At 38.2% G+C, this 27,478-nt stretch overlaps 1 protein-coding gene across 1 annotated transcript; it reads right to left on the bottom strand.

The window, feature by feature from the left end:
• Nucleotides 1-25,714, bottom strand: frmd6 (FERM domain containing 6). The gene is made up of 14 exons (XM_017696604.2): nt 25,362-25,714; nt 10,415-10,686; nt 9,463-9,553; nt 9,275-9,354; nt 8,279-8,355; nt 7,860-8,046; nt 5,929-6,084; nt 5,776-5,841; nt 5,561-5,629; nt 5,119-5,293; nt 4,414-4,722; nt 3,618-3,749; nt 3,358-3,449; nt 1-2,847 (listed from the first exon to the last, which is right to left on the bottom strand). The coding sequence occupies exons 2-14, from the start codon at nt 10,511-10,513 to the stop codon at nt 2,551-2,553; spliced, it is 1,830 nt and encodes a 609-aa protein (XP_017552093.1). The 5' UTR covers nt 10,514-10,686; nt 25,362-25,714; the 3' UTR covers nt 1-2,550.
• Nucleotides 25,715-27,478: the final 1,764 nt, after the last annotated feature.

Here is a 27,478-nt window from a genome sequence, read left to right on the forward strand (position 1 = left end):
TGAAAAATGAAGGTACCTTTTATTGCGTACATTTGAGGACATTAGTACCTGCAAGGCACGCACCAGACTTCATTACGGGAACATAAGCATTGATCAAAAGGGTTTACAAAACAAAAAACAGAAAAAAATATTAATTTGCTTTCTTTTTTACATGGGCATTTCCTTTCACAGAAAGGACTATAACTAACTGCCGACAAATGAAAAAGGGACAAGAACAGACGTGGGTGTTATCTGTAGGCAGAACCCCATTTCAGTCCATTTATACTTATATCACAAGCAAAAGTGATTTAAATCTCTGTGAGTGCAGAATGTTTTTTTTTATCCCAGCAGAAGAGAATGTCACAAATCTGAATACAATGTTAGGTATTTGATTTATCTGTCTTATTTATGAACTGAAGTTTTAATAACTGATTAAAATGTAGAAAACATACATTACTGAAATGTTTACAATATTGATTGCTGTGTTAAGTTTTGTGTCAAAGAGAGAAAGAGCGACAAATGTTCTATCACCCTGTGGTAATATAAAGCATGAACATGGGAAATAACTACACTAAGTTTGGTTGTACTGTTATTCAAAAGAATGTACAAGGACCTGAAATGGATACCCACATGCATGAGGGCATTTAAAAGTGCTGCTGAAGACCCCCCAAAAAAGAAAACATAACATAAAGGACACTTTTAAACGGGTCTTTGCTCTTTTTTACACGTGAAGAAGGGAGCATGTGTGTGTATGTAAAAATCAACATACTCCAGCTTCACTCTGACATTATTAGTGAGAGGATGATGTATTGCTCACAGGTTCAGCTGGAAAGTCTTCATTAGTTATTGATAGATTATTGAGAGGTTATTAGCTAATTTCATAGCGAGAATAAGCATATGCACACATACTCACACTCACACACACAGAAGGGAGAAATGGTTTCTAATACTGACTTCCATTCAGGAATAATACTGACATATGGCAGATCTAACAAAAATACATGGCTCTTACTCTTACAGCAACAATGCATGCATTATATCAGTTAAAATTCTCAATAAAACATTTTTAAGTTACAAGTTCCAGTTTGTAAAATAAAGAAATGTGATCAACAATTAGCAAAATGACAATGTAAAAGCTTATGGTCTTAATGATGAAAACACAGGAAAGGTTTGGTTTAGAGGCTTCTGAATGGGGGCTGCAATGTCTTGAAGAACCCCAGCTTCTCTTTTAATTCATGATCAAACAATTCCTCCCCAATGTGTAATACGTGCCTACTCAGACTTTTACACTCCAAGTCCACTTTGTCCCATTCACTGAGAGTTAGTCAAGTGCACTTTGAGTGCAAAAGTACGATAATAAAAAACTGCCTCTGTGCATGCATTTCATACAGCCAGTCCATCATTCTACCTGTAAAGACATCCACATCTGGCTCTCTCATTAGTTGTTTGCATATATATATATATATATATATATATATATATATATATATATATATATATATATATACACACACACACACACACACACACACACACACACACTACAACACTAATGGTGCTTTCATTCAAATTTGTCAGTTAGTTGCCTGTGAATTGTGAACACAAAGAAGTACACTTGACTTGTGATATGTGCCGACTGACACGTTTGAATCATGTAAACTCAAAGCATCAATTGTGTGTGGAAGATCTACAAAAGACTGAATTTTGATATTTTTGCATTTTTTTGTCTTGCACTGTTCTTTCCATTTATCATAATTCAGCTTAGAGAACATCAGAGCAGGAACTCCACCAAACTCTAAAGTTCTACCAGGACCCTCACTCAAAACTGTCTGTAGCAGTTTTGATTGATCTCCTCGGAGTCAGGGTAAATGTACTTGGTGCAAGAGTGAGGAGCTGAGAGAACAGTTTATGGGTCTCAGAATTTGCATAGTGTAAGAAAGGCACAGGTGGTTCAGATAGAGTGGCCAGCACCACATCATAACACACATTAGTACACACGCGCACACACTATTCCTGTCCTCAAAGATTTTTACGATATGGCTGTATACTCCTTTTCTTATTGAATACTGAGTGCTGCCTGTCTTTGGTTCATAGCTCATATGGTATGATCAAGTCTGTCAATAACACTTCCACTGAAACACTGGTACACACACACAGACACTAAAATAACCTTACACCTGAGTCTTAAAGACTCTTATATTGTCCTTCTAATCTCATAGTGGCAGATTCCTCAAATCACTCTGCACTTATAGTACAGAGATGTTAGTGTCAGTGTGGGTGTGCCTTAAGCACTGATTAATGTAATAAACATAAAATGGAATATCCGATTCTGATTAGCATGCAAAGACAGACAGACCAGCATACATACATGTATACACACACACACACACACACTCCCAGATAAGAGTTCACTCTTGCCTAAAGCAGCTGACTGGTGAGGCAGACTGGCGCAGTTTCCCTTTCACTTCCAAAGGCTGAAATCAGCAGCTCCATCACATTATTCTCCTTACACTCTCTCACACACACTAAAAGTCCTCTGTCTTTTTCTTTTGCTTTTACCATTCCTTCTCCTCACACTACAAACTCAGGCACCTCCTCTGTAGTGAGGTCCAGGGAGAAGTACTTGTTGGTTCTTTTGATGGGGAAAGGGTGCTGGTTGTCACGGACACCAGCACACTGTTCTGCAAGTCCCTGGTAGACACAGCCGACACCATCGCCAAGGTCTTCAGCACAGCCAAACGTGTAACTATGGGCAGTATCCTGACAGAGCTCCGCCCACTCCTGGCAATTCCTCTGGCACAGACGAACATCATCCAGAGACTGGCTGTGCCGATCTGTCGAGCTCTGAGACTTCCTGCCCGACACCGTCTACAAAACATACATTCATCCATTCAGAGTCCAGTAAAAACAGAATCTAAATGATTTATAACTGCTTAAACATCCACTTAACCACTTTGCTTAATGCTTACAACAATGAGACAGCACTAGCTCTCCTTTGTAGTACAATTCCAGACATAATGAGAATTAACAACAGAAAATACAGCTGTGAAATGGATAAGTAATAAAATTTTACATATGTAAAATACATATGTACATATGTGCCTTACGCATTTAATGAATCTTCACAGTTTCGCTAAATATTCTGCTGTTATATTGCATTCGCAGCTAATGTGCAAGTATGGTAGCAAAATTACGGTTTCACCCAAGTTCAATTTTTTAATCTGTTAACATTATTTTCCCTATGGCAAAATATCTGGTGATTAAAAATGTTTTGAATGTAACCAAAAGATGGTGTAGCTGACACATTTCCTACCCACTGAGAAAACTATTGTCGATTACAGTCATGGAACAATAAGTGAGTGAGTGTGAGAGTGTTACCTGAGGAAGGGATTCAATGCTTTGGCCTCTCATCTTCACCACAGTCTCAGAAGAGCTAGATGTTGATGAGCTCACTTCCTTCACAACTAAACCTGTGCGCACACCATTAAACATCATCATTAATTTATATGTTCAGTTTACAAAAGCTCATTACACACTGCTGTCATCAAGTTTATCAATCTTAAATGATCAGAACATTACACTGCATTGTGAAAAGTGAAGCAGTCTGTGTGTGTGCATGTGTGTGTGTGTGTTAGTACCCGAGTATCCATTTCTTTGTGCAGATGTTAGCATGTCCTCAGTGATATGAATGCAGAGGTCTTGACTGAGGTCCAGCGCTAACTCATGCAGCTCCTCATAGTCTTTAGGGTCATCAACCAACATCTCAATCTCTGCAGAAACACAAAACATGAACACATTTATCAATAACTGCACAAGATTTAAATCATCGTGCAGAATACACCGTTGTGGCCAATTTTTTTCCCTTTCTTATCTGATTACATCAGTGGCATCTAAACTCAGATCTGGATTTTGTAATGACTGGTAGTTAACTGAACAGTTATTCTAAATATTTGTCCTGACCCCTAGGCAGCACTCTGAAAACAAAGATAACAAAAAGGGATCTTTGGAAAGATGACATAAAAAATAATTTTTGTTCACTAAAGAATGTTTCAATGGATGATTCTTTAAAGATCCATTTTTGTGTGATGTGTAAGTGTGAAGATCCTTTAGTTTAAAGAACCTTCTCATAATGTAAGGATCATTTTATAAAGAGTTGTTCTTACTAGAACCTTTACATTATTTATATATTTTATTTCTTTTGATATGTAATTTTAATTTTTAAAACTAAAAGACAAGTCACGGTCTGTATAAGCAGACTCAGATCTTGAGTGATATGAACAGTATGATATGAACAGTAATATAACATATCTCTCACAATATGCACCCACTACTAAAGGGTCCCCACTCTCAAAATAGCTCACTTCAATTCCAGAAACTCCATTTTATTTTATAATTTTCTTTTTTAAACTTTAAGGGTGGTTGTAAGATGCATACCATCATCATCCAGGCCTCGCTCTTTGCCACTGCTCTCAATGCCGGATGTGTGTGTGCTGGCGTGGCTAGTATTGGAAGAGGAGTGTGTGCGTAACGGCCGGTGGGGTGTGTGTGCAGGGGTACGGAAGCTGTCTGTGTCAATGCCTGATGTGTGGGAGCTGCCGTGGCTGGTTGTGGAGTGTCGTGAGAAGCGTTTCTGGCGTGAGACGCTCCCCACACTGCTACCACTTGCACGAGAACGCTGCTCAAGCTGCTCCATGTCCAGCTCCAGAGCATCACTGATATATGACTCTCGATACTGCTTCTTCTCTGAAAACACACAGACATACTCTAATGTTTAAAGGTTTGGAATCATGTGTAATGTCAATGAATGTTATTTTATTTAATAATAACTTAATGAAAATATTATAAACCACATACTAGAAGGAATTTGGAATTTTTGTTTTTTGAAAAAAGAAAAAAAAAGCTAACTAATAGATACCACACTGTAATTTTGCATTTATAGTAAGCTCTAGTAAAAAGATCTATTTTTGATCACCACTTTAGAAAGCCATAGTATTCCGAACATTAATTTTATTATAATTTCGTTCTCAGTGGTTCTCAGCCATTAGAAAATCATCAACAGCTCTGTTCATCATTCTTATCATCATACGTTTTCTCCTATTCTGCACACAAACATGCAACAAGATGAACATGCTGTGTTACCTTCATTCTCCTCTAAGCGCCGGACCTGCTTAAGTACAGGCTGAAGATTCATATACAGGCGGTGGCTGTTGCTAAGCAACTGTAGGAGGTGGCGGGAACGCATAGGACAGCCGGTGTAGTAGATGAGCTTTCTGGCAGAGGGCAAGCCATCGGGCAGGATCTCAAACCTCTTCCCCTGAGAGAGTGAGCGAGACAGACAGAGTGAGAGAGAGAAAGAGAGAGAGAGAGCATGAACAGAGGATTAATAATAATAAGTAGTATAATAACATAGCACCACGACCCTATCTGGACTAAGCGGTTAATGATGATGATGATGATGATAACATAGCATTGTGTGTCACAGTTACTCTGTTAAAATGAATATGAAATTTCAATGTTCTAGTTTTTAAAAATTCTGTATAAAGGCAAAATCATTCTAAATCTTTGTGTGTGCGGTACTGACCACAAATACGAGTTTGCCCACGTTGGTCCAGGGAAAGTCATACAGGAGTTGCCTGACAGCTCCCACATTCTAAACCATGACAACAAAAATATAATCTGTCTGTCAACTCATTAATATTTTCTCAAGTTTCTAAAATAGAAACACTGGATTTTACCAAGTACAGAAACCCATTTAAATATGGAAAAAAATGCATATTGATTACAGCATAGACTCACCTGAAAGATCTGGATCCCACGCAGGGTAAGACCAAGAGTAAGAGATGCCTCCACTTCTTTCTTATCCTGTAGGGGAAAATTTCAGCAAGTTATTTTCAAAACTCTCTCTCTCGCTCACTAATATAAATACACACACAAGACTTCCCCTCTGACCTTGTAAAGGCGGTAGTAGTGGACAGTGACGTCATCCAGGAGTGCTGCTTCTTTGATGTACTTCAGCTGAGCTTCTGAAGCAGTCAGAGCAAACTGTTCTTTGTGCATATTGGGAATGTGACGCAAAATATATTCTCGCCCCCTCTTAGTGATCACCTAGAAAGAGAGAGGGAGATCGAGAGAAAGAGAGAAAGAGAGGGGTCACATGAAAAAGACCGTCCCAGTTTGCCACATTTCATCCGTGGTCTACAAGGACACCATGAACAAAGTGGGCCACTGTTGGAGTGATGAGCTGCTTCATAAGCGTTCACCCTCAGCACACAGCTCTATTGCTGTTATCAACCACCTGCATTTATAAGATACAAAATAGGAAGAAACCAAACTTAAAAAAAACAGCAAAACGTCAAAGAAAAGAAAATATTTTGAAGATGCTATAAAATAAAAAAGGGCAAAAAATGTACACTATTTTTTGGAACGAGGACCACAGTGAGATTTAGAGCAGATAATTAAAACTGCACTGAATGAGGAGCAGCAATAGGCCTCAACTACATTCCACTCACATCTTTTAAGTGCCTGAGGGAAACTGAAGCAGTGAGCATGAGCTGAAAAGTAACTAGTTTAAAAGAGTGGTCGAGGACAGACTACAAATTCAGTGTGTCATACCCATTTAATGCACATTAAAAGATATATATATATATATATATATATATATATATATATATATATATATATATATATAAAATATGTGTATACACATACACACACACACACATATATATATACATATATACACACACACACACATATATATATATATATATATATATATATATATATATATTTTTTTTTTTTTTAATCCCAAGCCCTACTGAATATTTATATATGCATTGTTATATTGCCTACATCAGGGCTCATTAGTTTCTCTTTTCTATTGCCGTTCACATATTGAACACAAATTATCTGGACAAAATTTTTTTTATTCAAACACATACATAAATGACAATATATGGTACATTTCGAACACAATTTGTTGCAGAGAGAAAATGTATTAACGCAGAAAATTAATTATTTTATTCACCCTCTGTATAATTTTTCCAAACTTTGTGGGTGACATGGATTCAACCAATCACTGTTGTCTCTGGTACTTGACCTGATGACTGGTTGTGATCCACGGCAGCAACCAGTATCTTTTTACAAACGTCAAAGGGCTTAGTTTGTCCCATTGCTGCATCTCAAAAAGCAGCTCAAACTGGGAGACAGACATCCAAGCTATGTTCAAAAGCGCTGTTTCAGCTCCTAAATGAAGGGGTGAAATTGTCCGTTCTCCTTTGGCTTTTCCAAAATGGAAAGTAGCCTGCCCGTTGTTACTGTTCGCCTGTTTTGTGAAGAGCAAAGGATATCTCTCTTGCTTGAAGACATTCTGCCTGTTGTTCTTTTCTTTCCACAGTGCAAATGGCATGGCTAAACTTTTTTTAAAAATCACATTGTGTCCAGTGTGTATAATTTTGAAGCAAAAAAAATAATGTCTGAATAGTTAACGTTTTCATGTTGTTTATTGTGTTCGCATTGGATGTGTTATAGTCTGAGTCAGCACATTCACTAATCCTGGTAATTAAGTAATGAGTTCAATCAAATGTGCTTGAGCAGGCAAATCATCAAACTGCGCTGGACTCTGGCCCTCCAGTATCAGAACTGAATATTTATGCACACAGCTGGGAACCAAAGCCAAATACTGTAGTGTAATATATTTGACTGTCTGTGCATAAGATATGAGATTCCAAATGCACTGAAGAGAAAGAGCACACCAATAAACTGCCTATGGAAAGAAGATCTATGAAGGTACTACCAGATGTCTAAAATGTATCACAGGACAAGTGAGGCATCTTGTAACAAAAGATTAGAAGGTATAAGGAGAATAGTACAGTGCTCACCCAGGAAGGGAAGTAGGCCTCTGGTTGAAAGTAGGACCCAAAGTGCTTGTTGCGTTTGAAATTTCCCAGGTCAGCCTGCAGAGCAAATGCAGCTAGCAGGAAATAAGCCTCCTCTCTCTGCACGCACTGGGACTGCAACACCTGCTTCCGCAAATGCCAATAGTAGTAATACCTCGCTGTACGATCACTGTGTAAGAGAGATAAAGAATTCAGATTTATGATGGAGTGGGAGCTTGCACTGGTAAAGCTACAATATCAAAAATATACTTAGGATTTAGTAAATAATCATATTACTGCTGTTATTTTAAAACATTTTTATATCCAGATTGGAGGTGGCAAAATCAGAGAATATAAAATACTATCAAAAACACTGTCGCCCCGTGTATATTTATGTGTATCTGTGTTACATGTTCTCTTACCTGATAAGCCTGCCATTCTCCACATAGTACTGAGCTCTGAAGTGTACAATCATCGGAGGTCCAAACTGATCAATTCCCTTTAATAGATTGCAAAAATTAATCAGGATACAAATTTATAGGCCATTATTATTTATATATTGTTACACATCTGGGAATAAACCAGATTTTAATTTGTTATTTGTCATGTTATGCTGTATTCTGTCACAGTCTCAGAAGTTTCAGAGAATTTATAATTTTATTACAATTATAGATAGTTTTCACATTTTTAATCAGCAATGTTTTCTCACTCCAAAACCCAGCAAACATTATGCAAATACATAGCATAAACATTGGAAATCCCTGTGGGATCGACCAATCCTAAAGGCTAGCCAGTCATTCTTATTTCTGTTGTTGAACAAAAAGGTCAAGAAAACATCTTTATTTAGCAAAAATGAATGCCAGAGAAAAGGAGTGAAACTGAGGCAAGCTATCTAGATAGCCTGGTATCTAACTGTTTTATTTCATATTAGAGGTGGGCAATATGACAAATTTATTATGTAAATATTTTTATTGCAATACATTTTTATTACCAAGGTTCACAATTTGCTTTTCTGAGCATATCGTAAGTATTACCAGTACTAAAAGAACACAGCATGTTTTATTAAAATGAGAACATAATTAGTCCTGCTTAACTGGACTTAGTTTAGAACAGTGTGTCAAATAAAAAACAATGGTTTTAAATGTGCTGTTGAATTGTGTCGGTGATTCAAAATATCTTAATATGTATAATGATCCATATCCAAAGTGCCTTATCACCCATCTCTACCTTACATCTGACAAGTCACTCCTGTCATTTGAGTAATCCATTCTCTCAATTTTAATGATGTTTTAAACACAGTTACTACAGTTATACAGCTGCATTAAGATATCTGGCTTTCTAGCAGTTAGCTATCTCGCTAATACTCAATTTTATATATGACATACAAATCTGCATGCATTGGACTGTGTGTGTGTTACCCTGCTCGCCTCTCGTTTCCACTCCTTTGGACAGTATTTTGACAATTTCTGTCCCAGTTCCATATAGATATGCTCATTGTCTGACAAGAACACAGATGGTTTACATTAAAATCCACACATACACATAAAAACAACAACTCAGAATACAAGACTCGTACAGAAACGTGCATGCACATAGCACTTCTTACTCTGAACAACAGTGAGGCCAAACAGGTGACAGTCCTTCAGTCTAAGCAGATCACACACCTGCACCAACAGTTCCTGACACAAAGTCTTCACCTGAGAGAGAGGAACAGCATCCAGTAGTCAATACTGGAAAACATCTCACCCTGTTATCAACATCAGTTTATAATAATCATTAGCATCTGCTAATAATAGTGTTGACCCATATGCAAACTATACAGGTTGCAGCAGGGGCGTCCAGACACTGACCATGCTTTCCACAAACTAATGATACCTGTGAATAAGCTACACTGGTTGTTTGGACATAGACGTGATCTCCTAATTCCACCCTACTATAATTCCTAAAACAGTATACTTGGTGTTCTGAGAAAGGCAAAAGCAGACCAATAATTTTGAATATATTTAGTAGCTGGATGTTTTCATTTGGAGTTTGTTATTAAGTTTTATTCAGTGATTCATAGATAGTTATCAGACCCCTTCATTAGAATTCACTAGGAGGGGTGAGCTTTCATAACATGAATAGGGTGTTCTACTGAGACCCTAGGTGGCTTCCACGAGAAATACAGTCCTTACTTGACATAAAAAATTGGTTATGGACATAAAAATCTCTCAAAACCTAATAATTTCAGTATAATTTCATGAAATCAATGAAAATGTGGCCAATCTGAGGTTTTCAATCAAGGAATGATTAAATTAAATGGTTTCTCATTAACAATCTTACATCTTTTAGAAAATTATCTGCAAGTTGTCTATTGGCTGCTACTGTAGATTGAAGAATAAAAGATTTTTAATCCTTGTCTTACGCTTTGTAGTAATACTGACATTAAAGATCATGTTAAACATTTACACTCACTGAAATATATTACACATTACGCTGCCAGCAGAAACATGTTAGGATGTGATTAGTCATTGCGTGTGTAAGAGAGTGTTCCTCGGCAGTGTGGCGGGTAAACTCACAGTGACGATGACATTAAGTGTGTCATCATTAGGGAGAAACACACACACACAACGGCGGTCCTGCATGGTCTTGTTGTTGTGGAACGTCAGTTTGTTCATTTTTGACCAACTTCCGCCTGAAAATCCTGCCCCTCTTCGGAGCTCCGCCCCAAGAGACGCCCACTCACTTACTCTCTCACTCCTGTATTGGTACCAATAAACTCATATACACAAACAGTTCTACTAGTACCAGCACACACACACTCACGCCAGTGTCACAACTGGTCAGCTCCCTGTAGAGAGAGAGAAACAGAGACAGAGAGAGAGAGAGAGAGAGAGAGAGAGAGAGAGAGAGAGAGAGAGAGAGAGAATTAAACAAAAGGAGAGATATCCATTTTCAAATGCATTCTAACAGACTAGACTAACAAACATTTCTACACACACACACACACACACACACACTCGTCCCGTTGCTCTGATCTCATCATCAAAGAATGTTTCGCTTGCTGGTGACAATCTGAACATCTGCCTGCACAGACACAAATCTCACTGACTTGTTCCCCTTCCACAAACACGCACATACACATAACAGTCCTTTATTTGAGCTTATATGAAGGAAAATATGTTAATGGCATTACCTCTTTCACAGGTTAGTCTTTCTTTCTACCTTCATATTTATTCAAAAAAGGCGATAGCATATCATCACTATCCAAAAAAAACAAAAACAAAATATTTCTCTATTTTTGTTGATCTTTATTGTTCTACAACATGTGAACATAGTAACATGATGAATGAACTGACAGAAATGCTCAAAAATTACTTGGACAAACACCTATTTACACTGACTCACATAAGAACTTAAGAATGCTTTTGCCTCCTCATGTAAAGTTGCTCTTTTTGAGACCCTTGGGGCTTTTTTGTCTGGATACAATATGTACTGCACTCTAGAAAATCACATGGAAAAGCGCATTAATTGGAGTGAGGAGTCTTCCTATATACAATGTTTCGATATCCTCTACACACTAGTATTCAGCTGGTAATCCGGAATATGTGTCCTTTTAGATCAGCGATGACTGATGACAGAAGCTTCTTTTTTTTTCCTACATGTTACTTATTGTCTAAGTCTTTTTCGGAAAATAGCTCACAGATCAGCCTATCCCACATTAAATTTTACGTCATCGTGTTCTATACACACACCAGCGTTTAAAAGGAGAATCACCATTGAAAAGTTTGCAATCACTGTTTTCATTATCAAATCTGAAATAAGGTAACAAATAAATACATAATTACAGTACATGATTTAACATTTGATATGTTGTGTTTTTTTTATTTGAAATATTAAAACATCAAAAAATTCGAAATATTAAAACAAATGTCGTCTGGTGTTTAGCATATAATATGTAAATTTGCATTCCATTTACCATGAAATTTTGACCCATTATTTGGGATAACTGACATTAGAAATAAAAGGATATACACAGTTTTGGGTTGACAGTGACAATATATTTATGTGTATTGTGTATATTTGCATCCATACAGTTACAATATGTTTTCATTGTGTCACTGTTTTTTATCTTTGTTGGAGCCAGCTCTCAGTGGGGTAAGTTGGATATTTGAATACAGTGCTATGGCCACACAGACACAGCTACAGAGTCAACTGACTGTGTTCTTATTTGGAGAGAAGGATTGCAGCTGCTGAATATACTAATTTAGGTCAACTATAGCCCACTCCATCTCTCTTATTTTCAAATTTTCATTTAATTTCAACCCTATTTCAAATATATCCACACCCATCATCTGTACCACCTCTGTAATAACACTCGGCTTAAATAGTTACAATTTAGTAACTGTAACAAGTTACAAAAACAGAGAGAGACAGAGAGAGGGAAAGAGAGAGAGACAGAGAGAGAGAAAGAGAGAGAGAGAGAGAGAGAGAGAGAGGCAGCCGTTCTAAAACTGAGTGAGCCTGAGTCACTTCCTACCATTCAGCCGTGCTGACAACGTGGCAGAACACGCACACATACACACACCCATCTCTCTACTGCTTTTTATGTACGTGTAGAAGCAAATCACACAGACACATTTAAAGAAGTTCATGTAAAATCATGTGTCTGTCAAACATCTATGTGACTGCAGTGCACTGTCATATGTTAGCGCATCAGTGGAATTACATTAGCAGCCCAGTAGGATGCTGCAGGTCAAGAGAAAGATACAGAGGAAGGAAACAACAAAAAAAAACAACAAAAACACAACACTTTATAAAATAAGAGAACATAAGATGGTGAAGGAGGAGTGGACAAAAAAGACGTGTGTGGATTTGTGAGAGACTGAGCGAGAGAAAGTGTGCTCGAGAGAGAAGAACTGCTGTAGTCAGGAGAATTCCAGTCTAACATCTGCTTCTCATTCCAACAATGGACGCCTTTGATTCTGGACACACCACACTTGCACACAGACACACACACTATATCTTCAAGAGAACACACTCGCTTGGATCGACATACAAAATCAAATATCATCAGCTGTCATGGATCCTGGAGGCACTGCATCATACTGCGTACACAAATGTCAACCCCTCCTCAGCAAATCTTCCGAAAATGTTTATCGAACGCAGCGACTGTGTACATTTTTAACAGCCAGATTTGATCACTCTGTTGATGATGGATATGGTCAGAGATAGCCACTCTAACAGATCTTAATGACAATGATTCGCATTCAGTTTACAATTGCATAAATCTAGGTATAAAGCTATACAGTAGCTGACAGAACAACACACTGCACAATAAATATGAGCTGCAAACTAAGAAAACACTTTCATCAGAATAACAACATACACACTGCATTTTACACATGCTCTGCAAATGCAGAAAACTTCAGAGAGGCTGCAAAGTCAGTCACAACGCAATGGAAACAATAGAAACGACACTCGAAGGGGTGGAGCCATCATATATAATACACATTCAAAAATAAATATAACTTCACTTTTATTTGTACTAGGGCTGCAACAACGAATCGATAAAATCGATAATAATCGATTATTAAAAGTGTTGGCAACGAATTTGATTATCGATTCGTTGTGTCGCACGATTTATGTTTCACTCGCCTTGTCATATTAGCTTACGTCACCTGCGGCGCTTCGTCAACGCAAAAAAAAAAAGAGCGAGTTGAACATAGCGAGGCGGAGCCGGAGCGGAGGCGGATTCTTTAAAATAAGTTTAACATTAAGTTAACATTTAACATATCTTTAACATATAAATAAATTCTACAAAGGAAACATGACCGACGCAGAGAAAAGGGAGATGGATGTGCAGCAGCATGGCAGTTGCAGTAGCACCTCCACCGATACTCCAGGTGCTGAATCAGGACCTCGTGCCACCCTATTGGATTCTCTCCTTGGTTCTGATGGTGAAGACGAGGACAGAGCAAACGAAGGGGACGATGTTCAAAACCAAGTGAGAAATGAAGTCCTCACATACTTTGGAGAAAGAAACATTGCCAAGGAACAAAATGCACTGCAGTGGTGGAAAGCTAACAGAGATAGATATCCTATATTGGCTAGGCTAGCCAAGTCCTATTTATGCATTCCTGGTACTTCAACACCGTCTGAGCGTCTGTTCTCTGCAGCAGGTAATATAGTTTCTAAAAAGAGAGCCAGCCTTAGCCAGGAGCATGTTGACATGCTAACATTTTTGCATTGCAATGCAAAGTTCCTAAAGAAAGGGAGTGAGTGAGTTTGTATCAGTGAGTTAGTTTGTATTTAGTGTTTGCATCAGAGATGCACTTATTTTTCTTTGTTTAATTTATTTTATAATAATTTATTAATAAATGTTATTTGATTTAATCTATTATTTAATTATTGTAAGCATTTATTTGTTCTGTTATTCAATGTTCTATTTCTGAATAAAGACATGGAAATGACCACCACCCTCCGATTCATCGATTAATCGAAAAACTAATCGCCCGATTCATCGATTATTGAAATAATCGTTACTTGCAGCCCTAATTTGTACACATCGCTAATATCACTGTCCTACAACACATCGGCTAAAAAACCAGGCCAGATAACCATGAATTTACTAGAACATGACTGGGCATAGGTGCAGTCATTTTGATTAAAGTGTTTTCTGTGTTTGCAGCATGTTGGCATGCATTTGGTCTTGTTTGCCACCATATCACATGTCTTTACAGCAGTGTCTTAAACAGCCTAACACTAAATTAATAATGTAAACTAACAAATGCCATCATCTGCCTCTCGTGATTCTTTATGAAACATGCCATACTGAGAAAAGGAGCTTTGAATGATTCAAATGTGTGGTTGCAGTTGTATTGATATATGTGCAACCACTTGAGTGCATTCAAACATCAGCGCAGGACGATTATTCATATGCAATTAATAAGCACAATACTTGCCTTGGTAATTAGCTAATCATGATAAGTACTGATTAATAAGACCCAACTTCTAGTACTCCTGCAAGACTGAAATCAAGAAGCTTAGAAATACTATTTTAGCAAATCAGCGGTCTAAAATCCCATGGTAATTTCCGGAGGCACTTTCCACGTCTGACCATCTCTGATATTTCTGCTGAGTTTTCCGTGAGCAAATTACAGGTGTTTCCTGCTTCAACATCTCCGTTTATAGCATGTACTAGTCACTGTATCTATCTAAAACCAGCTTGATCAACTATCAAAAAGTCATTTTCCTGATCCTGTGTATCTACTCTTAAAATATAATTAAAGGGGTTTTATTACTCTTCTTTTAATGAAACCTGCAGTTCAATATCCACAATATTCTCAGAAAACAATTCTGTGGCATAATCTCACATAATTTATCATGATAAAGATAAATACAGTCATATTGCCCACTACCTCTTCTGGGTGTTCAGTAATGAAGCCTTCCTGCCCAAACAAAATTATAGTTTAGATACACGAGCTTTATAATCAGCTAGCTAACATACAAGTCATCGATTGCAATGTACATTTACTTGCTGATGACACTATTCTGTACTGCCTGGCTGACTATACTGGTGTTGCAGTGGATAAACCACAGTATTCTTTTAATGCCTTACAACTGGCTTTTTACAATCATAAACTAGTCTTAAATGCTGAGAAAACTAAATGTATGCTGTTTTCCAGAGCCTCTAACACTGATTTGAACTGATTTTAAAATCACAATCCTGAAGAGATCTAACACTGAAAGAGTTAGTGAATAAAAATGCCTTGGCATATGATTAGATGAGAAATGTCATTTAAAATACTACATTAATGAGCATTAATGTAAACTGAGTAAAAACCTGGCTTCCTTTATCAATACAAAACATGTTTCCCAATGCATATACACAAAAAAACTGTTAAAGCAATGCTATTGTCTACTCTGGATTGTAGTGACGTGATATGCAGAAATGCATCTGCAACTACTGTCTTTAGACTCTGTATACCACTCTGCTTTAAGATGTCTGGTTACCCATACTATACCCATTACTGTAGGCTATATGAAAAGGTTAGCTGGTCATCTCTGGTTGTATGTCGGGAGACACACTGGCATCTTTTTATCTAACGCAGTAACTGGCCATATGTCACTGTACATCACAGAAATGCTCAGCGTAAATAATGTAATTTACCAGACCCATTTCAGCAACCGTATCATCCTTCAGGTGCCTAGAGCTTTTACTGAACTGGGAAAATGTACTTTTAGCTACAGTGCACTAGCGAACTATAACCCATTACAGGAAACTCTAAACCTTTGCTTGCTGATGTCACATGAACATTTAAAACATTTGGTCTCTAACCACCTTCACTCAGCCTGCAATCTGTCTATTCGTTAGTTTAGTTATTATATCATAAAATAATATATTAAATTAATATATAACTTTCAATACTAAGGTTATTTGTTTTCGTTGTTGATTTTTTATTATCAATTTTTACTTTTTTGTTACTTTTATTGTTTTTTGCATTCTTTTATTTATTTATTTTATTAACTGTTTTTACTATTTTATCCCTATATATGTTGCTTATTAAATGCTTAATTTTTGCAATTTTAATGGTTAATTCTGATTTGATTAATTTACTAAAGCTACTAGTAAATGTATTATTTTGTTGTTTTTTATTTTTTAGCATTTGATGTGTTCTCACAGTGAATTTTTTTCAGTCTCCAATTTCTGTTACACTTTTAAAGAGTTTAAATAAAGATTGGTTGATTTATTGATTGATTGATTGATTGAAGTAATCTATGGAATTAAGTGTCACTTCTTTCCATCCTACCATTGGCCTCATTAACCCCTTGCTTTCCTAGTTATACCTGCTTTGTCTCTGCCCCACACCCTTCAGATGTGTTCTCCTCTCATCTGACTCACAGACTCCCGTGTCTGTATGATCTGTCTGACATGTTAATTAACCAATTACAGAGTGTTTTAGCGCAATCTATCAAGGCAGTAGATGCAAAAAATGACAAAAACAAAAACAGACCTGCATGATACTAACTTACCAATTGAATGACTTTTGATGAAGGGATGCCTTGATTTTTTTCCCAATCTAGCAACTACATCTTGTTCCAGTGCGCACACTGCTGTCAAAGTGTGCACAACAATCAAACTGCTACTGGTCACTGGCTAACATAAGCTTGATAAACAAAAGTTTGTTTCTCACCCGACTGGTGGTGTGAACAGACAGTGATGTGGATAATCAAAGTGTAATGGACCATGTTCTGACAAACATGGCTATCACAACTTTTAGCATAAGGTAATCTAAACAGATTTGATTCCAAGTAAATTTGGAGCATTTTCTCTTGGTGCATCATGGAATTCTCACACACTATAAAGAACCACCATTGTGTTAAAAAGAAAAAAAAAATGGAGATTTATTTTGGACAGCAACGATATGACTGTGAAAGCCAACAACAGTGGAAAACAACTGCAGTCAGCTAAAACAATTGCAATAAGGTGATTGTGTAATAACTGTGACAGGCCTAGATTACTGGCACCCAACCTACAACCTTTTCACAGGACAGCGCTGCAGTGTTGCCTGCAGCGGGAACAGGAACGCAATACGGAATATAATTTTAGCAGAACTGCTTTCACCTTCTGCCTAGCAAGGATGCAGATAAAAGAGGTGAGTTTAGACTATGCGTCTAAAAAATGAAACTCACAGCAGAACGTCTCCTGTTCACATTCACATTCACACAGCTATATTAGAACCTCTGCCTCTCAGCACGGCATAAGCGTACTACACCCTACTAAACAAAAAGGCACCCTACACAAGTCCACAGAGGTCTGCCATTGTGTGCTAACTTTAGTAACTGGGTCTATACCTTCACTTCCTGTAATTTCTACATGTGCTTAATTACTGTGGGAGCCCAAAACCCCCCTATCTGTCCCTATCAGTGCTTTCAGTCTGTCACATCAGTGGAGAAACCTTCCTGATTGCAATCTCTCTTCCTCAGTAGTTTTCTTATAGCTGCACATTAACACACGCTGTCAGAGTTGTCCGAGAGCAACAAAGGAATTTCAAGTGGAAACCCTTGACTGATTCAAGTTGGATACTACAAAAATGTACATTTAGACAAGCATGCAGCTTTAAAGTGATGAACTTGAAATGGTAGCTAAGCATCGTTCAGCAAATGATAAGTCACATGTCCTCATTGTGTGGACTGGTTTCCAAATTCAATAAGACATTTCAGACATAATCAAGGGTTTCAGACTTAATCAAATTAAGAAATCCACAACTGGCCATTTATTGACTCTTGGTCTATGTTGGTCAACTGTTTCATTGCAGGATGATATTTTTTACAACATGGAAAATTCACCTGCAGTGTTTAGGTTTTTAATTATAGGCTAGGCTAAATAAACTTAGACAAAACCACAAAGTGACACCGAAGCAAACCAGTGCCAACATGGCAGAGCTACTTGGAGCATCTTGTTCTCCATTCTCACTGCTCTTCTGCTTCTAACATTAAAGTAACCGAGTAAGAACACGTGACTATGTACTAAGACATCTGGAATCCATGTGTTGGGTAGGAGAAAGGGAGCGAGAGAAAGAGAAAGAAGGGCACGGGAGGTAGAGAGGGAGAAGGAAAGAAGGAAATAACACGCACGCTGCACCAACACGTCCCAACATGCTTTGATAAAGCAAAGAGGCCAACAGTTACACACTCTGTGATTCACCTCCCAAACGGCCTAGCAGCCTTTTCACCATACAAATATAAACAGACTGTTTTAGCCATTCACAATACAAATCGTAGCCTATATGTATTAAACTGTTACACCCCTAAACACCCTGTGATTAAAGAAGAAAGCAGCAGCTTTGAGCTTTACACGTTTTCAAGGTCCTGTTAAATAAAACCCTCATGGTGCGAACTTCAGGTGCATCAAAACAGCATACATGTTACGGGATTGTGGGTTGCGATTATGACTATTTTAACTCAAAACAAGCACATAAAGGAACAAAGCTAACTCAGAAAGGCAGACACAAAAATGTTTATGCTTAATATGCTAAATCTTAATCACATGATTTCTTGGTGCTGGTCCTGCATTTATATGAAATGAAGAATTTGGTCTAACAAAGTCAAGTTGGTTTTTATTTTGTTTAACACACTTCTTTTTAAAACAAGGATACAGTGATGGAAACACGGCACAGAAAGTGCAGATTCTGTATGTTGGCAAGTATCACTATGGCCATCATGGGCACAGGACAAGGGCACGGCGAACATGGGCATGCATTCATTGTAACTTCTCTTGGGGCAGATTTTAACAAGTTAAAGGGACCATCAGAAAATTCTGAGAATGGATCACCGGCGAAATACTTGACCAGGTTAGCACACACAGGGCACTTCAATGTTAATTGAAGTTTAACGCTAATTTGGGTGAGCCTAAATAATAATTCTTTAGGATTTCATACATCTGAGATTAAGGGGTTAAGTGTTATGTTGCTGCATTCCAACGTCTTGTAAAAGTATGCAGGTATTAAGTATGCACTTTCTTTTTTTGTGAACAATTGTATTGTCTTTTGACTTATATGTCGGCATACATATAACATAAGAACACATAACATCTCCTTTCACTCCCCACCTCCCCCTCCCGGATGTGTTTCGGACAGTACATTTAAAAACATAGGTACACCTACATACGCATACACGCATCAGAACATAGCTTCATGAAAACAAAAGTGAGAAAATAAATAAGTAAGTAAATAAAAAAACATAGCAAGGGCCTAGTAAACATTGGAGCCACTGACTGGAGCACCTTCTTCCAAGCATTAATGGTTCTTGACTGAGCACCATGTACATGAGCAACTGAAAGCTCCAAAGAAATAATATCAAGTGCAGATTAAATCCATTGCCGTCGTGAGATGGACTGAGGAGGACTCCATCAATTGACCAACAGTTTCTTTGCAGCTGTCAAAGTACAGAGCAACAGTCATTTCTGCTGAACTGAAATATTAAGAGAATAAAAATCATTTAAAAGAAAAATAGATACTAAGCATGGAACATCACGGTCCAATAGAGCTGTAAGATTGGTGGCAACCTGATGCCAAAAATTAAGGATTTTTTATTTGCACTTTCAGTACTACACTGTAAATAATGGCTCATGAGTTTAACCTAAAAAATACTTTGTGTGGTAACAAGCAAATTAACTACTTTTTTCAACCTAAATAAATATACTGAATGAATGATTCTTTCAATCAAACTAATTTTCTAAGTTGAATAAAACGAGTTCAATTACTTGTTACTACATTAAGTAATTTCTTTACATTGAACTGATGAAGCATTTTTACAGTGTATATCTATAACTTTACTGCCAAAGAAGAGTCCTTCATGCTTGAACACGACTTCTGTATTAGTCGTGTGATACACTACACATACACATACTTTAAAGTATCTAACTAAAACTCTCTGTGTGCTAGACTGAAAAAATTGTTCAGGATTTGTGTCTAGTGGTTGTGCACAAATAAAACGTTAGTCAACACATTTGCTTTCTTTAAGTAAACTTGTTTTGTTAATAATTGTGCTCATGCTAAGCACTTTACTCATTTGCAAGTATTTGACTTATTTGAATCATGTAAATTCAAAGCACCTTTTTTCAAAGCAAGTTTTGCTAGTCAGTTATCTTCAGTTAACGCTCCAGCTCTGTCATTAACGTTTGCTATTTGCTTTCTTTCGAGTTATCCAACCTGAAATCTTAAAGTTGTTTTTTTATCAGTGCAGCAGGCAAACTGGACCACAGGAACACCCAGGTCTTCCTTTTTCTGTTGAAAGATTTTAAGGCTTCCTGTTTGGCCCATGTTTCAGACATGCCATCACAATTAGTAATAATGAATGCAACAAAACAAAACAAACTATAACAACAGTCTTAAACTGCACCAATTTTAAACCTACAGACAGAATTTCACTATGTGTAAATCTGTGTAGTTGTTGCCATTTTATTGTTCTGTGTTTTTCTTCCATGGTTGCAAAATTCCCAAATTTCCCCTTGGGATTAGTCAAGTACATCTCTGTATTTATTCAGCGCTCCTGACCAATCACACTGTGAGGCCACCAAGACTGAATTATTACTATTTTTAATTATTGTTCCCAGTGACCAGTGTAAGAGTTAATTCAACAGGAGGTCATTTACTGCTAAGACTGCTAAAAGTATCCAGGCACCCTGAACAGTTCCAGACTGAAACACAGACGTGCACGGCCAAGCGTCTGGCACCAGGCTAGGAAAAAATATATTTTTGCAAGGAGAAAACAGAGCTTGGTGGCAATATGTTACTTTGAACCAACAAGTTGAGTTGTAAAGGTCCATATGATTGTGATAACCACAGCTCCTAATGCACCATTCACTAAATCATCCGACCAGGATTAACCAGTTCTAGTTCTGGAGGGCCAAGCCAGCACACAGTTTACTGTTTTACACTGCTTAATTCTTCTATACAATACAAAATTGATCCCCAGAAGGGCAAACACTGTCTTATGAATAAAATATAGGCTCCAACTGTGCATCTTTAAGCTCTTAAATTCTTCAATATCTTTTTCTCCTTAGAACTACATACAACACATTTACAAGCATCACATTAGTTCCCAAATCATTCATAGTAATTACTAAATAGTAAATAGTAAACTAGCAGTTTAAGGGGTTAAACAACCTGATGTAGCAATAACATGTTGATTCTTTTTAACAGGCATTTGTCTGGCACTATTTCACTGCTAAGACTACTAAGTGTATCCTGTGTCACACCAGCAGTTGCATTGAAAAATGACGTTATCAGCTCAGGGACCACAGTGAGCCTTCACAAGATGTTATAAGTTATAAAGCTATAACAAATAAGAAGAGTTTGCATATGCATACAACTCAGGTTGCTTAATATCTGCCAAAACTGTAGATAATAAATGCCACTTTGCATCAGTCTCATTAAACATTCTACAATCAAGATTCATTAAGTGTCATTCTAAAAGTTTGTGTTACACAACTTGCTACATGTGTTACGTGTAAATTGACTGTTTTTGCATTAGGATTCATTTTAATCAAAACTGCAGGAGATAAAACCAGCCAGCATCAATTCTGCAACAGGGTGTAATGTTCTCAACAACAGCCTTCACAAAGCAGTTTGCTATGCTTCATTCGCGCTAAACACAGCCCATGTCAGGGTAAATCCACCCATCACCCCACACAAGCCACCTGATTGGTCCAATGTGTTTTCTTTTAAACACCAGTGACTCTAAGCTGCCTCGTCAGGTGAGACATAGTGATCAAACACACACACACACACACACACACGCACGCACGCACACACATGCACACACACACGTGTACACATGCAGGCTCCTCACACAAAAGAAGAACAGCTCAGCAAAGAAAAACATCCTGAGGCTGAAAAAAAGAAAGGAAGGGGAAAAAAAGAGGGAAGCAGGAGAAGGGTCGGGAATTGACCTGTTTCCTGGGAAGTCTTTTACACAGGTGCATATCAGAGTACACACATACACTGGAGCGCAATCCAACATTGTTGATCCAATCGCAAAGTAGAAGAGATACGTTACTCTAGCTTCACTTGAGGCAAAAAACGAGACCAAACCCACATGAGAAACACATGCAGACACACACACAGATTATCCTCAGGTAGTCAATTGTGCAATATATACTGTAACATGAAGGCCAAAGCACTGTCAAAAAAAGTGATGTTACTTCTTTCCTGGCATATAGCTTGTATGGTTTGTGTGACTAAACTAAAAAAGACAGGCTGCCTCACCACTGTTTCCTAAAAACATACATGCAGTAAAGATAAAGAAAAAGAGAGAATGAGAGGAAACTACAGAACTGATGAAAGTATGATGTACTAAGGCTAAGGCTGGCTGTAAGTGCTATATTCAGAGTACAGATTAAAAGTACTCCTGAGTATTGTTGTATTTTACTGGAAAATATTTTTTGGCTCAGGACTAAGGTCAATTCCATAAACAATAAAGGTCTGTACACGGTCCACACTTCAATTCTTCACTTTCACAATATTGTAAAACAATATCCTCAGCCAACATTTCAGTTCAGTTCCTAAACTGCGTTCATGATTTGGTATTCTCACAGAATTCTACACTAAATTCAAAAGAAGAAAAATAATGTCTGTAATTACGCTGTTACTCAACTTAATTATAGCACTAGAGCTGAGAGGCAGGAGAAGTGCTTGATTTAGGTGTTGACTGGGGCTGACTGTTTGCAAACTTTGATGTACAAACAATCTGTCTGCACTGGCACAATTAATAGAAAGTCCACTCTGCACAATGCACACCGTCACTGTTTCGCACAGCAATTTCACAATCTCATGATGCATAATTAATAAATCACAGTGGTTATGGTATAATAAGACTTGATTAATAACTGAATAATTAAGATCCAATAATCCTGGTAGAAAGTGGGCCACTGACCCTCGCGATATTGTGGTGCTAAACGGGCACTTGATGCACAAGAAGCTCAATTAGTACATGAAATCAAAATAAGCACTAAGTGCACCAGCCAAGGATTACTATTATCACCAAGAACTAATTCAGAATATTTACAACACAGTTTAAGCCTGGGGTGTAAAGTTTAATCCAGGATTTGCCACATTATCCTGAGTTGAGAATGTTGAGAAAATGATCCACAAAAATAAACCCAGAGTTCAGAGTTCAACAATGAACAAGGCCACTGCTTCCGTGGAAAAAAAGAAAAAACACATGCACCATCCTGAATCCAGGATGTTGATATGATGAGGACCTGAATGTTTACATCTAATAAATTAAGAGACCTGCTGTGAACACATCTCTTGATTTCAGTACAGTAGTTTCAGTAGTTAACAGACAGCCAAAAAAGGTCTTGTCTTAAAACAAAATGTCTTAAACACTTTAAAGGCTAACTCTTATAGGTTTTGAAGTGACAAGCAAGGATAAAATCTTAGAGGAGCAGCCATAGCCTCTAAACAGTCTAGAGCAGCTGCTCGTTGAGAATAGTGGTGAGCAGCAGTGTGCTACTATTACAGAGAGGAAATAGTGAACATTCCTCAGTCCTGGAGCCATTTGGCCACAGAGACAGAGCCTGGACCCAGAGAGACAGAGAGAGAGTGACAGAGAGAAGTCAAGTCAGCTTTATTGTCAATACTACAGTATGGACAGGCCATACAGTGTACTGAAATTGCGTTACTCTCAGACCCCATGATGTAGCAATAGCATTAAATAGACGGTAAACAGGAAAAGTGTGAATTTATATAGGCACTAATGAAAACACTAATCGTAAAAATAAACACTAATTGTAGAAAAATAGAATCATAAAAAAATTATATAAATATAAGAAGTCCTGAAATTAACACTAAAGTAACACAAGGCACACACAGATTAAGGTCTGTGGGTATAAATAGAGCAGATATAAACAGTAGTGCAGTAGACTGAGTTTATGGAGCAGTTACAGTGATGAGTGCGAGAAGGAGAGGCAGAGGGGGAAAGAAGGAAAGACAGAAAGAGAGAGAGAGAGAGAGAGAGAGAGAGAGAGAGAGAGAGAGAGAGAGAGAAGGATTGAGGGGAAAGAGTGGGGAGAGAACTTCATATTAAGAAACTTAGGACTATAGAATGAGAAGTTATGTTCTCTTATAGCATCGCTTAACATCACTCATTCTTAGACTCTAACCTTGTCTATTAATGTAGTTTAATAATGCCCAGTTAACATTAACGTTGCCCACTTAAATACGTTTTCTGTCCTACACACTAGTTTAACAATACCCAGTCCCTTAAGTAAACGTTATAAGATTAACAGTTTGTTGTTTTAGACCTTTAGTTATAGTCCCCATTTCTCCACGCACTGGCTCCTAATCACCAACACATACAAACACTAACACACACATCTGTTCTACACGTACACAGAGCGCCTGACGTTACACGGCGAACAGGGCTTTAGCAGTTGTATCGATGCTGATAACTGTATGGGACTGCGTGTATATCCAATGTGTGCAAAAATAACCGTGCGTAGCGAGAGCGAGTTAGAAGTGTGTCCCATTACCCTTCTGATTTTAATAAATAACAGCGTTTTCGTCCGCCTAAAGTCTTAAAGTGGAAACAGAGGTGCGCAGCTCTACGGAGCTGAGAGCCCCTCAGTGCAGAACACTACGTCTCGCCTTTCCAAAAGCAGACAGACTGGTTTCTTCAGGCATTCCCGAAGAAACCACCCAAATTTCGTTCGAGAAAAACGAAAAGAAAGCAGTCTTTAACTATTTAGTTTGGCGGCGTTCTCTTGGAGAAGCCGCGGTGAGGAGCGCCGTCTCCAAACGCAGCGGACCGCTGACATCAGCCTGACTGGGTCAAAGCGAGGCTGCAGAGCTCCCCCTGCTACAGCCGGAGACCAGAGTTTAGCGCGTCTCCACGCTGCCACGTTGAATGTTGGGGCTCTGAAGTGCTGAGGGCAGCCCCTCTCCCCCTCTACCCCGCAGAGGAGAGTCGAAGAGGAGACGGTAATCGCTGAAATACACACACGAGCCCTAAACTCACCCTTTCAATGCCAGGTCAGCTGATTCTGCCCGGAGAATTTAATCCAATACGAACTTAGTATTTCCCTTCAGTTCTTCGTCCAGCATCGGCTCTGGTGAGAACTGCAGCAGGTCCGGAGGGCTAACAACTCAAGCTAACATGTGGAAGAGGTGGGTGGACTGACCCAACCGCGCAGAGAGGGGCGGCGCGGATGTCGAAGTGAGTCCCAGGACGGGACCTCAGACCGCGCTGTGGCCGGAGGCGTTCAGAGAACAGGACTGTGTTGAAGATGGGCGTTGAGCGCCGGAGACATTAAAAGTGAGTCAGTACTCTGCAACCCCCCAAAAATTGGTAGCGTCCACGGCTGCTTGTCATGCCGTTCGTCCCAACTGTAGCAGTATGGGGGGGGGTGGGGGTTATGGCGCCAGCAGCGGGACCTCATTGCAGAAATCCAGGACTGAGAGGGCGTGACTCAGCTGGGATAGGCTCATTGCCCCATTTGCCGAATGGTAATGGACTGATGTAAAGTGGAGGGCGTATTTTGCCACAGCCTAATGAATCACTGCTGTATGTTAAGAATAGGCCGTAAAGGAATGCTTCATCAGAAAAATCAGTTACACAGTTTTCCTCTTATCCAAACGTAGTCGTTTAGCCAGGACGTGTTTAGTGTCCAAAGTTTGCTTTTTTAGTTTTGCACTAGAATTATAGGGCTAATGTAGGCTAGCTAAAACACAATGTCTTTCTGTATAGACTTCCATGTATAGACTTCAGCCTCATAGCTTCACTGCAAAATTACAGAGGGAGAGTCGAAGAACTAGAAACACTGCGGGGATTCTTGATTGATCAACTCCTTTCGGGCAAGGGAAAATTGTGTGAATCTGAATTTTGGTGAAGCATTCCTTCTAAACACTGCGTCTTGGAACACAATACAGGCTATTACATCATCACAGTAACTGAAGGCTCATCTTCATGCATTCTGCTGAGACCTGTGCTATTTCAGAAATATCAGTGTTAAAAGTTACTAAAGCAGAATAGAACAGAACAGAAAACTAGAAGCATAAATAAATAAATAAAACAAAGGGATACATAGGTAGATTGATAGAGAGAGAGAGAGAGAGAGAGAGAGAGAGAGAGAGAGAGAGAGAGAGAAAAAACAATACTGTTCTAGTGTAGTGCTAAACACTAGAGAAAAATATAAACAGTATTTATTTATGGTACTTTAGGTGTGTTTTGGGAGGACTTTGTTGAATGGTGGATCATGTTTCAAAAAAACCACTATGGCCTGCACAGTCCGGAGGCATCTTACTCTCTCTGTGTGTGTATGTGTGTTCATGCATCATTAGTTGCTAAGATTGTTCAGGGTCAAGGAGTTGGAGGTCACCGACTTCTCCAAAGGAAAAATATAAAAGGATGATGGTAAATATACAGGCCATGATTCATTTTGATTTATGATACTACATTCACAAATGGACATTCTTATCATATTTTGAACAAATGAAATAAAGAGTGAAGCTGTATCAGGGGTAGTCACACAATGTATTTTCACACTCTCTAAAGCATGCTTCTTTTCATTTTTGTCAATGGAGCAACAGCAGCTTGACGTAACCCCTTAAATCCAAGGCTTGTTACATACTAAGGCTTATTACTCAGTAATTACATTGACTTCAGCATGTAAACTGGCTGGGCTATTCTTAGATTTTAGAAGTGTGTAATAAAATGGACCCATTGTGAATTTTCCCGCTGTGGGACTAATAAAGGATTATGTAATCTTATTTAAGGGGTTAAAATCTCTTCTTTAGCCTGCATAGCATAGCAAACTTTTAGTTTATGTTGAAAATATATCAACTTATGTCCTGAGTGCCACAAAAAAGAATTATTCACAGTTGACCAATCTATATTAAGGATGCCTTCTCTAGTCACTCAGCCAACCAAAGCTTTTGGCTGTTTTGCAAATGCAATTAATTATATTCTTGTTTTTTTAGCATCTGCATTTTCTACCTGTTATTACATATGTCAGTTTCAAAAGGTTTATCTCTCGTCTTTCATATTTTCTCAATCCACCTTCTTGTGTTTGCCTGCTTGTCAATTAAATGTGTTAACCCGCCCCTTAAGAAGCATGTCCTGCTCTCCCCTGAGAT

This window comes from Pygocentrus nattereri, chromosome 5 (genome assembly GCF_015220715.1).
Source record: "Pygocentrus nattereri isolate fPygNat1 chromosome 5, fPygNat1.pri, whole genome shotgun sequence".
NCBI classification, from domain to species: Eukaryota; Metazoa; Chordata; class Actinopteri; order Characiformes; family Serrasalmidae; genus Pygocentrus; species Pygocentrus nattereri.